The sequence below is a fragment of the Spermophilus citellus genome, assembly GCF_964194105.1.
Source record: "Spermophilus citellus genome assembly, chromosome: 9".
NCBI classification, from domain to species: Eukaryota; Metazoa; Chordata; class Mammalia; order Rodentia; family Sciuridae; genus Spermophilus; species Spermophilus citellus.
Window position 1 is genome coordinate 9,675,496 of NC_138191.1, and position 14,030 is coordinate 9,689,525.

The window sequence follows — 14,030 nt, forward strand, 5'->3', positions numbered from 1 at the left end:
GTGAGCACATCAAACATTCTGAGGTAGACTAAAGCCCTGGTTCAAGGAAATATTTAGCTCTTAAAGTAAATATGAGAAAAGAATTGTGAAAATAAGTTATGTGTGAATCTACATCAAGAAATTAGAAATAGGAAAGTCCATGAAACCCAAAGGAAACAGAAATAAGAAAATAACAAAGAAAATTATATGATCATAGAAAGAATGAACAAAGTTACAAGTTAGACCTTTAACCCTACACAAATTGATAAACCTTTGTTGACATGAGAGAATAAATGTTCATTATCAGATAAAAGTTACATAACTAAAAACACTATAGATTTTAAAATAATAAAAGGGAGACATGAGCCAGATGTTATAATGAATTAGGCAATTTGAATGACATCAAAATATCTGAAGCTTACCAAATACACAAATCTGAATACATATTCTGAATAGAGTTAGGTTTATTTTTTAAAAATGGACATAAGATTTAAAACTTTCCTATCAAAAATTTTTTTCTGAAATTTCATTGGTAAATTAAAGCAAATCTTTATAAAAAATAAAAATGAGCACATTCGAACAAATAAAAATTTTATAGCTTCCTTCATATAGTAAAAAAAAAAACCTAACACCAATGTTTGAAAACAGAATTGTAAGAATTAAATGAACAAAGATGTAAGACACTAAAAATATTTTTACAGAATATATTCAATACACTTGCAGAGATTTCACAAAAAAATGTAAGTTACAGAAACAAAATTTTGTTTCATCATTTGAAAATCATTACGTGTAAGTCACAAAATTAACTTGACAAAACTGTCAATTCAACAAGGCAGAATATATACCTAATAAATGATGAAATATGGATAGTTTCTATTTCTGATACAATCTCAAAGTAAATTTACAGTTCTCATTATTTTTCAGATGATATCCAAATAGTGATATTTTCTTGCAAACTATTAGAACTCAGATGTAATGAAAACAATGATTATTTCATGAAATATAACGAAATTGAGGTTGGGCTGACATCTGAAGTTTCTGGGCTTTATGTATTTATCACAGATGGGAGATGACATCATAAGCCTTCCCTAGATGTCCTGATATGACCTGTCCAGAAAACAAGCAAAAAAGAGCTCAATATAAGAGATGTGTGTACATCCATATTCATAGTGACATAATTCACAATAGTCGATGGTAGAGGAACTCAGGAGTCTAGGGGAAAGACATGTTGTGTGCATACAGTGGAATATTACTCAACCTTGAGATGAAAGTAAATTCTGATGTATTCCAAACACAGATAAACCATGTGGTCAAACTGCTAAATACAATAAACCTGTCGCAAAGTGACAAAGACTGCATGATTCCAATTATAAGACCTGAAGAGGGTCGTCAAATTGGTAGAGATGGAAAGTGGAAGGGCCACCAACCAGTAGGGAGGAAGGGAACAGAGAAGAGTTTTTAGGTGGAAAGTGAGTTTCCATTTTGCAAGATGAAAAAGATTGGGGATGTGGGTGATGGTGACGGATGCACAGAATGCGAATGCATTTAACACACTTAAAATGGTACAGATATTAAATCGTAGTATGTGTCATTTACCACATTTTTATATTAGCTCCATGCAGGAGATGGAGTTAAGAAGAAAGGTCTGGTGGAAAATGGAGGTTGACATAATGTAAATAGACACAGGGTAGGAAGAGTGGGAGGGTGGACAGCAAAGGAAGATTAAGGAAATAGAAGCTCACCTGCGTCTCCAGAACCATAACACAAGGCCCAGCAGGAAGATCAGAGTGGGCACTGTAATTGCCAGAATGACCAGGCCAATGGGGATGGAGCGTCCTGCCGTGGGGAGGGAGGACACAGATCATCACTGCGAATCTCATGCATTCATTCCCTGGCCTCCCTGCGTCCAGCTCTGCAGCCTTCATTTTCTAGAGGTCCACTCTCCTCACCTCCCTTTCTTTCCTGCACTTCCCTGGTTATCCCCTCTCTGACCACCACCCCTCCCCCTGCCTTCTTCCTCCTCTTCCCCATCCTTCCCAGTCCCATCCTCTGTGCTGGGGCACCCCCTCTCTCCACCTCCAGCTGGGCCCCAGCCCTTTCTCACCCCAGTAGAGGACAAGGTCCTGTCCCCCTAGGCTGCTGTGCTTCACCCTGCAGGCCAGGCCAGCTGCCTCCCCAGCTGCCACCTCCAGGGTTGTTCGGAGGTTCCAGGTCCCATCTGCGTTGGGCAGGAAGTCACCTTGCTGAGTGCCCTGCTGCTCCTGTTGACCTCGCATCCACATCACCCACACGTGTTTGGGGTAGAAGCCAGACACGTGGCACACCAGCAGCACATGGCCAGGTTCAGGACTGGGACCACTGGACAGCCAGGCCTTGGGCTTCACTAGGGCAACAGGGGCAGGGAGAGTGTGACCTGCTGGTGCTGAGCCAGAGCACATGGACGCAGACTGATGTGCACCTTAAGCCCCTCTGTTCCTTTGGGAATGCAACAGATCCTTGATGAAGCCCTCCTCCTCCCTGGGTGCTTTCCCACTCTTGGATTTAAGGAGAACTGAAAGGGAAACGGCAGGACTCACCTTGTCTCTGGAGGTCCACCTTCCCTGCCTCCAGGACGCTCAAGAGAAACCGGGGACAGGTTTTATAGAGCAGGTGCTCTATTGTGTCAAAGATGCCTTTGTAATTTGCGATTAATTCACAGACTTTCTGTGCCCTGCTGCCACCACTTGGGGAAGGCCAACAGGTAGTGTTGATGCTCAGGAAATCCAGTCCTTTTATAGCCCCGTTCAAGAAACTCCCGATGGCTCCCCCAGACTGTAGCTCACAGCCTGCTATGCCCTGGAATTCAAAAGGATCTGTGCAGAAGGAAAACAGAAATAAAAGTTACTAACCAGCAAACCAGAAGAAAGCAAGGTGGGGAGGACCCAGGACACAGATTCTGGGTGAGGAAAAAGTGTGGAATGTGAATCAATAAGTTATCACAGCATTTAGAGACTTTCAGAGGTAGAGCACGGAGGACACCTGCGCCTCTCCTGAATGGCACAATGATGTGGTAAAGGGGATGTGGTTATAGGGCAGAGGAGAGGCAGAGGGGGAGGAACCGTGCTATGCGGTCACCATCACAGATTTCCCAAGGGAACCAGGAGTCCACAGGGAAATGGACCTCCCTGTGTTTGAAAGGGTGAAAAAGAGGAGGAACCACACTTTAGATCCCTGAGACACAAGTAGGAAAATAAGGAGAAAATATCACCAGAGACACACCAGGGGCTGGTCATGCAGCCAAGCCATTCATGTGTCAAGAGAGGAGCGAGGACGCAGCCAGATCAGAGTTTGTGGAGGAGAGGAGTAGGACAGGGAGCCTGCTCTAGAGAAGTGTGTGCATGCAGCTGGGTAAAGAAGGGAAGAGGGGGAGGGACCAAGGGAGCAGAGAAGCAAGCCGGCAAGCAAGTCACAGGAAGCCCTCAGTTCTGAGGACTGGACTCACACTCCAACTGGAGGTCACTGATTCGTTCCTGCACTTCCCTGGTAATTCCAAAGAAGTAGACTCGGAAGATCTCCTCCAGCTCTGTGACCTCCTCATCAGTGAGATTGCCCTTAGACCAGGGCTTCAGGAATATAGCAGTGCCTGTGTCACTATCCCAGCCATGAATCTGCAGATCTTCCAACCAGCCTGAGCCACGATTCAGGGTCCAGGTGCTGTTGGCAAAGGATGAGGTTTGCATGACATGGAAGGAGGTCGGCCCTTGGTAGGCTGTGAAGAAAACCAGAAAAGACTTAAGGAGAGAAAATAGAGGGAAAGAAAAAACATGGATAGTGGGAAGATGCAGGAACCAAGATCCCAGGGTTTGCAGAAACTTAACACCTGACACATTTGAGAGCCCCAGGGCCTCAGGCTGCAGCCCCACCTCCAGCTGGTGGAAGAGGGCTGGAGACGGGAGAGGGCGGGGCCGCAGAGTCCAGGTGCACCTGGGCAAGGCACCCTGCTTTCCAACAAACCCTCTGTACCACTTTAGGTTGCTGCTTACCTTCCTGATTGTCACCACCTGAGAAGAGAACTGCTAGCAGTAGAAGTAGCCGGAGCAGCATTTCTCTGCCAGAGGACCTCTGACTCTCAGCTGGTGTTTAATCTCTCATGTCAGCAACCCTTTTTCTCAGCACTCAGTAGTGACTTCCTCTCTTTCAACTGGCAAATTTCTTCCTCCTACAAAGTGTATGTCAGAAGAGAAATGTGCCTCCCACGGCTCTGAAACTCCCCCTCCACCTCTCATTTCCCCTGCAGCCCTGAGCTCTCAGACTTAAGTCTCACCTCCAAAGGTTCCACCTTCTCTCCAGGGCCTCAGCTTCTTTCAGATGAGCTCAGAAACAACCCTGTATGATTCTGAAAGGTCACTTCATATCCTTAAGCCTTTATTTACATATCTGTCCATCAGAGGAGGATACTGAATAATTGATCAACTTCCAATCTTCTTTAATCTGGAATGATGCTTTCATCAGACGAACTCAGGCTCTCAGCCTCCCACTGCCTTCTCTCATTGTCATTAGCCCTTTCCAATCTAATTTCTGCTCTCCATATGTCCTTTTCTATTGCCTGGAGTGCTGGTTGCATCAAAGCCAGCCTCTGACCCAATCCTGGGGACAATGCCTCATTGCTTGAACCAGACCTTCTAGACTTGATTATTTTGTCCAAGATAAGTGGTCACATTCTGCACACACTTGACAAGTTACTAGTGTCATCCATGAGAATGCAAGTATCAGCTGTCCCTGGTACCTCAAGAGGACACTTCTAGTCCATGCATCCCCTTTCCCATAAGATATTTAAATGGAAGTCTTGACCCTTTATATCACACTCGTCAAACAGGACAAAGAAAAGGACATAATGAAGTTTTCCTGATATAAGTTTACCAAAGTGGAAAAAATATAATTTTGCATATTAAATGAATAATGTTTTCCTAGCTCTGCATAAGTCCTCACATATGAATCTCTTTTGTGCTCTCTGCAGTGAGTCCAGATTCCTGGCTCTCCTTTCACCCAATCCTCAGGTGACTGACTATTGCTCATTTACAAAGTCTCTGGTTTCTATCTAAAGCTTGTTTAGATGATGTGCATGTGGGGTAAGCTGCAGCAATTGGTCTGTAAACAAAATTATCTTCTCCCTAATGCTGATGTGACATGGTTTCTGTTACGGTTATGAGATGATGCTGAATCTCCTCTCTTCATGTAGGAATAGTTTAAGGTAAATGACTGGATCACGAGAACTGTAACCTAATGGATCCATGTTGGTTTGAATGCATGGGACTGGGTGGTAACTGCAGGCAGGTGGGGCAGGGCTGGAGGAGGTGGGTTTGGAGGCATGTCCTGGAAGGTGCATTCCCCTGTGCCCTGTTTCCCTTTCCTGTCTTTGCTTGGTGACTCCAGTACAAGCTGAGTGGCTTTCATCCACTGGGCCCTTCCGCCATGATGTGCTGCTACCTCACCTTGACCAAGAACAGTGGACTCAGTCAAGCATGGACTAAACCTCTGGAATTGTGAGCCCCAAATAAACTTTCCCTGCTCTAAGTTTTCTTCTCTGTTCTCTTGGTCATGGGAAAGCAAAGCTGACTAAAACTGTCTTTGGCCATCCTGGGTGTGTTAGCTGATGGGGCAGCTGGCCTGTCCAGTGGAGTGAAGCTAGCAGCCCAGCAGGCCAGGACATGACCCTCTGCTGGGGTCATGGAAATGGGAGTTGGAAATGTGAGCAGGTGGTCTTGGTCCTAAGGGGAAAGTTTGGTGATGCCTGATGCAGAAAGAATTGTGAGAAAGGAATGAACATGGATGATTTGAGGTACAGAAAAGTGGAACAAGAGGGACATGTAGAACCATGAGATTTGGAGTTAGACAAGGAACATTTCTTGGAAAAGTAGGAACAGAGTGATTGAAACAGGATGCCTGATTGGCTCATCCCCAGAATGTACATGTTCAGCAAGGAAATTAGAGGATGGAGTAGAATCAGCGGTGGGGTTAAGGTGAAATCCAAGTGTGTGTCCAGTATCCACAGTGAACCCCTTTCCCTGAGTTTTATCCCCTTGGCAGCAATGGTGCCCCTAATACTTTTGATAATCCTTGTAATTTGTTTTAAGAAGGACTCATGGGTTCTTCAAATTTTCTTATCTTTTCCCAATTTCTTTTTTGCCATTCCATTGTCACCTGTCTTGGCTTTTCTCTCTTAATCACTCTGCTTTATTCTCAGTCACCTTCTCCAACATATTAGAGTTTCTCCCATTTCTGTTCCTCACCAACTCATGACAGTGTACCCCATGGGATGCCTCACCATGCCCCCCTCAATGCGATGGGAACCCCCATTGCCTCAGAACTTGGGACAGCTAGAAATTTCCTTCCTCTGTTCTATTCTCCCATTTAATTTTTTTTCCTCCTTCTACCTAATAATTACTTGCACATATAAGGCAATCTGTTTTCTGAAACTCTGAATAGCATTCTTAGATTAACCATTTTTACTGTAGTCAACCCACAAAGCCCTGATGCCAGTTCCTTCAGAGATTTTTCTGGACCCTTGAGTGGGAAGTAGCTTTCCCTCCTCTGTGCCCATAGAGTGTCAACTGGACACTAATGCATGATGCCTCACTTCTTGCCTGTTCTGCAGTTACCGGGGGTCTTCCCTTATTTTTAAGCTCCTTAGGTATATGGACATGGCGTAGGTTGCTTTCTTACATGTAATATTTGCTCAGTGGAAAACACAAATGCCTCATATCTGTGTTAGACTATTGTGCTGGCATTTTTTTTTCCATTATATTTCTTTTAGACTTCGGGGTAGCTTTTGAGTCATTGATGTCTCTGTAGTTGTCTGATGCTTGTTCACTTTGTTGAGAGGTTCCAGCCTCCCTTACTATCCTCTTCTTCTCCTGAAATCTTTAAGAGAAATCACAGCTTACTCTCTTGACACACTACATATAATGAGACAACTGCTTTATGTTTGTTAGGAAGAAAGAAGGAGTGGGGGTGGGGAGACAGAGACAGAGACAGAGAGAGAAATGTGAAATGTGATGTGGGCATAGATACCCCAAAATGGTAAAGTCACATGTGAAATGTGATGTGGGTGGGCATAGATATCCCAAAATGGTAAAGAAAAAGGAGCAATTGAATTTGTTCTCTTGATTGAGATGAGATCAAGGCCACCAAATGTTTATGGAAGACAATTTCCCAACAAGAATGTCCTGAGAGTGCCTTGGCTAGACTGTAGTTCCTTTAGATTTCATTCATTAATTCAACAGCATTTGCTAAGCACTGAATGGGAGAGAGTCACACACAGGTGCTGAACTAGTGGGGGTAAAACTGCTGAGACCTTCTCTCTCTGAAGTGGGATGTTTTCTTTTCCATCGGTCCGGTCCATGTCCTTCTTACTGTGTCTATGATTTTGTTACTTTAAAAATTTTATTAAGTCGACTTTATTAATGTAAAATTTTCAGTAGAATGCATGCATCTTAATTGTATGGTTCCATTCATTTCAGCAAATAGATTTCCTCACATGAACAACACCACCATCAGATGCAGGATCCCATAACTCCTTCTACTTGGTTTTGTTCAGAACCACACCAGTTGGGCCTTTTGCAACCACTCTCCTGCTTTGTGCCTCTGCGAGTATGTATTTCCAGAGCTACTAAGGCGGGAATACATTGTAGGTATTTTTTTTTATATTTGGCTTTTTGTTTTCCATTTATCTTAAGGATATAAGGGATCTATGTTGCTAATTATATCGGAACCTGTTCCTTTCTATTGCTGAATGGAATTTCATGTACCAATATTTGTTATTCATCGTGTCATGAATTCATCTTGTCAAACAAAACTTTAGTTCATTTCTAGTACAGGTCTCTTTATATCAAGTCATTGTTATAGTTTGGATTCTTCTGATTTTTTGTGATTTCTATTTGTTTTTGCTTAGTTACCTGCCTGAATTAACTTTGTAAATTCTTATAGCAATGCAATTTGTAGTTACCAATGTCTCTGCTCAGTATTTTGTTTGTTTGTTTTCAAGTGTTTCCTCAGTCTGTTTCTCCTTCCCTCTCTTTCCTACTCATTGAAAAAATAAGTAGTTATTTACCCAGTCTCCTAGGAGCAGCACTTGGGTCAGTGTAGTTTCGTGGTAGGGAATGAGTGACTGTGCCCAGCACCTTAAGCTAGTAAAGCTTCTGCCTTTTGCTGGTGGTTGGGGCACACATAACACCTGAACAGTTGGCAAATCTGTCCTGGCTTGTGCTTTCTCTTTGTGCAAGTCCTCATGTGTAACCAGGAGAGGCTGATAACTGTCCCTCTTTGGCCCTTCCTCAGCCTGTGTGCAGCCTTCCAGACCCCTGCAAACAAATGGGCACTGATCCAAGTCCACTCTGCCTGTCTCCTCTCCCAGGTGTCTTTGCTCAGCCCTGCCTGGTCCTTCTTTCCCTCCAGTTCTGCAGCCTCTGGCAGCTGTGGGGCTGACCTTTGGCTTTTTAACCACCTGTGGCTATTGTCTCAACAAGCTCTCTGGGCATGGGGCCTGTCTGTGGAGTTCCAAGTGGGGTCTCCCTTCCGTGGCAGCAGGACTGCTGGTCCTCAGCCCAGCTGACTGTCTGGCCAGGGCAAGGGCAGGTACTTCCCCATGTTAAGTTGTGCAGCCCCCACTGTTCTCAGGAGCCTCGGGTCCTTGTTTGTGAGCGAGCTCTTCTCAATTTGTTGTCGCCCTCGCTCATTCCCGGATGCTGAGGTATTTTATTTTGGGAATTTTATCCTGTATTATCGCTGAGTTTGGGGCAAAGGATATTCTGTTCTTTGCCCTGCTATTCTGGAAATGCTGCTCCAAGTGTAAATTTTGTCAAAATTACTGAACAAAACATCAATTTGTAAAAATTGAAGCAAAATATAAATTGAACAAGAATACTACCCAAGTTGATGCCATTCCACGGAGCCAGGGGCTGTCTGAAGTAGATTTAAAGTAGGCTATTTTACTTCACCTTCTAGGGAAATATACTCTAGGGTCAAAAATAATAATTTTCAGTGACTACCAGTTATTGAAATAATAATAGTTTTCAGTAATCACTTTGGTGGTCGTGTTTACCTTTTTTTAAGTCTGACATGTGGGCATTTGTGGGATGTAGTGAGTAGGTTATGACATGTTACTAGGTAAATTCATTGGGAACTAGGAATTTCTGTGTGGGAGAAAAGTAGATGTGAGATGGTTGAGTAAAACTAGGGGATTGATGATGATATTTACCCTAAAAACATCATAGTATTTTCTTTTTTCTTTGAGAAGATCTAGAAAAACAAACTAACCTAGGTCTTGGAATGGGGTTTTGAAATCATAGTATCCTATTTTAAAATGAGAGGAGAAAATAATAGGTTAAAAAGATTCATGAGATATATTAGCTTATATCAAGGCATGGTCTTAATTTTATTCTAGCTCAATAAATAAATTGTAAAAAAAATATTACTCAGTGGAGAAATTTTGTGGTAATTAATGATAATGTGAGAACTTTAATTTTTAGGTACCATAAGGTAATTTTTGTTATATTTAAAAGAATAATCTTTACATTTTAGAAACATGTGTTGAACAATTCATGAATGAAATATGATATATAAAATTTCCTTCAATTATGAGTTGATAATATTCTCAAACCTATGTAGGAGAAGTCAGTTCTTTATACTACTTTCTCTCTCTTTGCATATATGAAATTATTCATTAAGGGGCTGAGGCTGTGGCTCAGTGGTAGAGCACTTGCCTAGCATGTGTGAGGCACTGGGTTCGATTCTCAGCACCACATATAAGTAAATGAATAAAATAAAGGTCTATACATCTAAAAAATATATTTTAAAAAGACTGTATGAAATTATTCATTAAAAATCAATAGTCCCTCTTTACCATGTGGCTTCACATTGGCATGGCACTTGGTAATCACAAACTGATCAAGGGTTGATAAGTCAGAAAATAATAGATATTTTGTATGAATGAAGATGAATTATGAAATTTATTTTTATTTAAAAACTTTTTATCATTTATAGTTAAGGTGTACAACACATTGCTTTAACATATATATGTCTGGCTGTGGAAATGTACAGAACAGCGTTCCTCTGGTGAGCAAACTCCTGGGGGTAACAGGTACCCTATTTCCCAATGATTGGAATATTCTGTAGTTTCCACTAGGAACTAATAAGATGACTAATCCATGTGCAATGCCTAGCCGCTGTGGCAATGCCCTTCCTGAGGAGACTCTAGGCTAGAGTCTTATTTTCCTGGACCTTGATCTCAGGCACACAGTTCCTGGGAATAAAGAAACTCTCTTGTTAGACAACCACATGTTTCACCAAGCTCTACTGTGCCTGGACCTGTCCACATAACAGTAACTTAAATAAAGGACTTTCTTTTTTTTTTTTTAGAGAGAGAGAAAGAGAGAGAGAGAGAGAGAGAGAGAGAGAGAGGAGAGAGAGAATTTTTTAATATTTATTTTTTAGTTTTCGGCGGACACAACATCTTTGTTTGTATGTGGTGCTGGCTGCACGCATGCCAGGTGAGAGCGCTACCGCTTGAGCCACATCCCCAGCCCAAACAAAGGACTTTCTTGAGATCTACACAAGGTTCCTAACAGCACATTGTAACTATAGTAAGTGACTGATCAATAAGCTGCATAATGTTGCTAACTCTGTAACTTGCCTAAATGACACAATGAGCAATAATGTCTTACTGTTGCCAGTGACCTAATGTAACCTATGGATATTAACAAAACCAGCAGCTTGGGCAAGAGGCCATTCTGCCATTCTGTCTCTGCACCTTGCTTCTGTCTCCATTGTTCTCTTACATTTAGAGATATAAAAAGTGAAATTATTACATAGCAAATTACTAAATCAATCATCCCACAATGAATTATTATTGATTGACTGATTTTTGGAAAGAGTATCTAAAATATGCTCTTTTAGCAAATATTCTAAATCTAACAATATTAATAATATTGAGTATAGTCAATATTATATTATAGTATTATAATATTATAATGTGACTATATTGATTATACATAAGATCTTGGCACTTATTCATTCTTCATATTTGATACAGAATGAATCAAACCTACATCTCCCCTTTTCTTTCCCTTCTCTCCTTCCCTGGTCACTGCTCTTTAATTCTCTTTATGTATTCTATATGGTAGCAAATGACATGATCTCCTTTTTCTTCTTCTTTTTCTTTTCTTTAAAGTTGAAGAATATTCAAACACATGCTTCTTTCGCCGTTTTTCTGTTGATGGACACTTTGGTTGTTTCTGTGTTTGTTTTGTTATTTCTGTATCTTGGCTACTGTCAATAATTGTGCAATGAATATGAGACTGCAGATAACTTTATAAGATACTGATTTCATTTCCTTTAGGTATATAGTTGGAAACTGGTCCTCTGGCAATTCCCTTTTAAATTTATCTAGGAATCTCTATACTATATTCCATAGTGGCTGCACCAAGAGACGTTCCTGCCAACCATGCACAGGGCTTCTCATTTTTGCACACCTTCAGTAATGCTTGCTATCCCTTGTGTTTCTGATGATATTCCCCTCGGACAGGTACGAGGTGATATCTCCTTGTAGTTTCAATTTTCACTTCCTTGATGACTAATGATTTTGAGCATCTTGTCATATATCTACTGGCCATTTCTATGCTCTTTGAAAAACAAAATGTCATTCAAGTCTTTTTTTATTTATATATGACAGCGGAATGCATTGCCATTCTTATTAGAGCACAATTTTTCATATCTTTGGTTGTATATAAAGTATATTCACACCAACTCATGTCTTCATACCTGTACTCTGGATAATACTGATCATCACATTCCACCATCATTAATAACCCCATGCTCCTTCCCTTCTCTTCCAACCCCTCTGCCCTATCTAGAGTTTGTCTATGTTTGTCCATTTTTAAAACAGGATATTGGCTTTTCTGTAGTTGAGTTGTGTGAGTGCTTTATATATTTTGGGTGTTAAAAACTTATTAGATATACACTTTGCAAGTATTTTGTGGTTATATAGGTTATATAAGTATTTTGTTGATTGTTTTCTCTCTTGTGGAGAATGTTTTTAGTTTGATATAGTCTTATTTATTTATCTTTTGTGTTGGAGACTGAGTTTTTGTGGTGATTCAAAAACTCACTCCCAACGCCAATGTCAAGGATTCTTCCCCTTTCTTTTCCTGTAGGAATTTTATGGTTTCAGGCATTATTCCTTCAATCTCTTTTGAATGGTGAAATGTGAGTCCAGGTAGCTATTTTGTGTATGGAAATGCAGTTTTCCCAGGACCATTTATTAAAGAGACTATCCTTTCCTAATCATACTCTTGGCACCCTTGTGGAAAATTAATTTAACAAACATGTTTGTGTTATGTTGCTCCTCATTCTGTACCCATGGTATGTGCCTTTTTTATGGTAGTACCTTACTGTTTTGATTAATATATAGCTTTGCCACAATAGTGTATTTATTCATTTAAGTTATATTTATTTTTTCACTGATACATTAAAAGCAGAAAAGTTGTACGTATTAATGGAGTATGATGTGATGTTTCAATGCATACAAACATGGTATAATCAGGTAAAACATATCCATCTCCTCGAACATTTAAAATCAGGTGGAGTGATGACTCTGACTTTATTTTTCTTTCCTGGACTTGATTCTGACTTTTCTAGATCATTTGTTTGATAGGTATTGATTAGAATATATAGATCACTTTGAGTAATATGAAAGTTTTTAACAATATTCTTTTAATCCATGAGCAAGGGATATCTTGCCATTTGCTTGAGTCCTCTTTACTTAATTTTCATGGTGTTCATCCTACGCATCTTTCACATCCTGTTTCTTTTTTTGTAATGTTTTATTTTTAATACTATGATACATGAGATTTTATTTTTCATTTTTTTGTGTGAGTAGGTTTTTGTTTGTGTATAAAATGCTCCTTGTTCTCTGCTTTGTATTCTGCAGTTTCACTGAATTCATTTATTTGTTCTAAATGTTTGGGATCCTCTGTCGACAGGATCCTATGCTAAAGCAGTGCCGTTTTGAAATTTTTCCTTCAGATTTAGGTGCTTTTATTTATTTTTGTTGCCTTATTGCTTTTGCTAGGATTTCTAGTGCTTTGTTGACTAGAAGTGGTGAGTGAGGGCATCCTTGTCTTCTACTAGATCTCTGGAAGCTAAATGTTCAACTTTCCCCAATGAAAATGTGAGATTTCCATAGATGTCTTTTATTATGTTCAGGAAATTCCCTTCTATATCTTACTGTGGAAAGAGTTGTTTTCAAGAAAAAAACTTGGAACTTTGTTAAATGCTCTTCTGCATAAATAGAGATAATCATCTCCTTTGCTTTGGGGGCAGAATTTTAGGATATTTATTGACATATAGTTTATTGGTGACTCAGAAAACAGGGATCCATTTTCACTTATTAATTTCTATTCTCACAGAACTTTTTTTTAAGTTGTATATGGACTCAATGCCTTGATTTGTTTTTATGTGGTTCTACTATAGAACCCAGTGCCTCACACTTGCAAGGCAAGTGCTCTATCACTGAACTACAACTCCAGCTCCTCACAGAAATTTTTATTATTGCAAATGTTTGTGATGGCCCTGTGTCCAGGGCATCCTGGATTAGGAGAGCTACAAATTTGAATTTTGAAATATTTTTCCAACTCAGGTTCTTTTGAAGAGAGGAGTCCTCATGGAATAGAGTAGCCTGGCAAATGTGTTGGCTCCCTGAGCCAACTTTGAAGCCTAGCTGGTATGTTCATGGTGGTAGCAACAGTGGTATGAGTGTGTCTTGGACAGGAAGCGCTGTCCCTCTCCCTGGTACCTCTTGCTTCTCAGAGCGTCTGTGCTTGTGCGTGCACAGACCTTGCAGGCACTCATTCCAATCCCTCTCAGGGCCAAGGACAACACCTTACCCCTTCATTCTTAAAACCTATTCACACAAGTGAACCTGAAGTACACAGAGTAAGCTGAACACTGGGTGCCTGACAATGTTACATGAAACATAAAAACTTTTTTAATTGCTGTGATCTTGACTGAAGGTTTAT

General features: G+C 40.7%; 1 protein-coding gene across 1 annotated transcript; it reads right to left on the reverse strand.

The window, feature by feature from the left end:
- Positions 1-600: 600 nt before the first annotated feature.
- On the reverse strand, positions 601-4,139 carry LOC308655148 (T-cell surface glycoprotein CD1b-like). Its single transcript, XM_081304997.1, has 6 exons — positions 4,002-4,139; positions 3,461-3,727; positions 2,556-2,831; positions 2,084-2,362; positions 1,722-1,815; positions 601-1,086 (listed from the first exon to the last, which is right to left on the reverse strand). Exons 1-6 carry the CDS (start codon positions 4,060-4,062, stop codon positions 1,068-1,070), a joined length of 996 nt encoding a protein of 331 aa, XP_081161123.1. The 5' UTR covers positions 4,063-4,139; the 3' UTR covers positions 601-1,067.
- Positions 4,140-14,030: the final 9,891 nt, after the last annotated feature.

What these genes read in the sequence shown, in the direction of transcription:
- LOC308655148 (XM_081304997.1), bottom strand. Translation starts at nt 4,062, where the DNA reads ATGCTGCTCCGGCTACTTCTACTGCTAGCAGTTCTCTTCTCAGGTGGT. An exon ending in AGGTGGTGACAATCAGGAAG is followed by an intron (nt 3,728 to 4,001) that starts GTAAGCAGCAAC and finishes TTTTCTTCACAG; the next exon opens with CCTACCAAGGGCCGACCTCC. An exon ending in GGACCTTGTCCTCTACTGGG is followed by an intron (nt 1,816 to 2,083) that starts GTGAGAAAGGGC and finishes TCCCCACGGCAG; the next exon opens with GACGCTCCATCCCCATTGGC.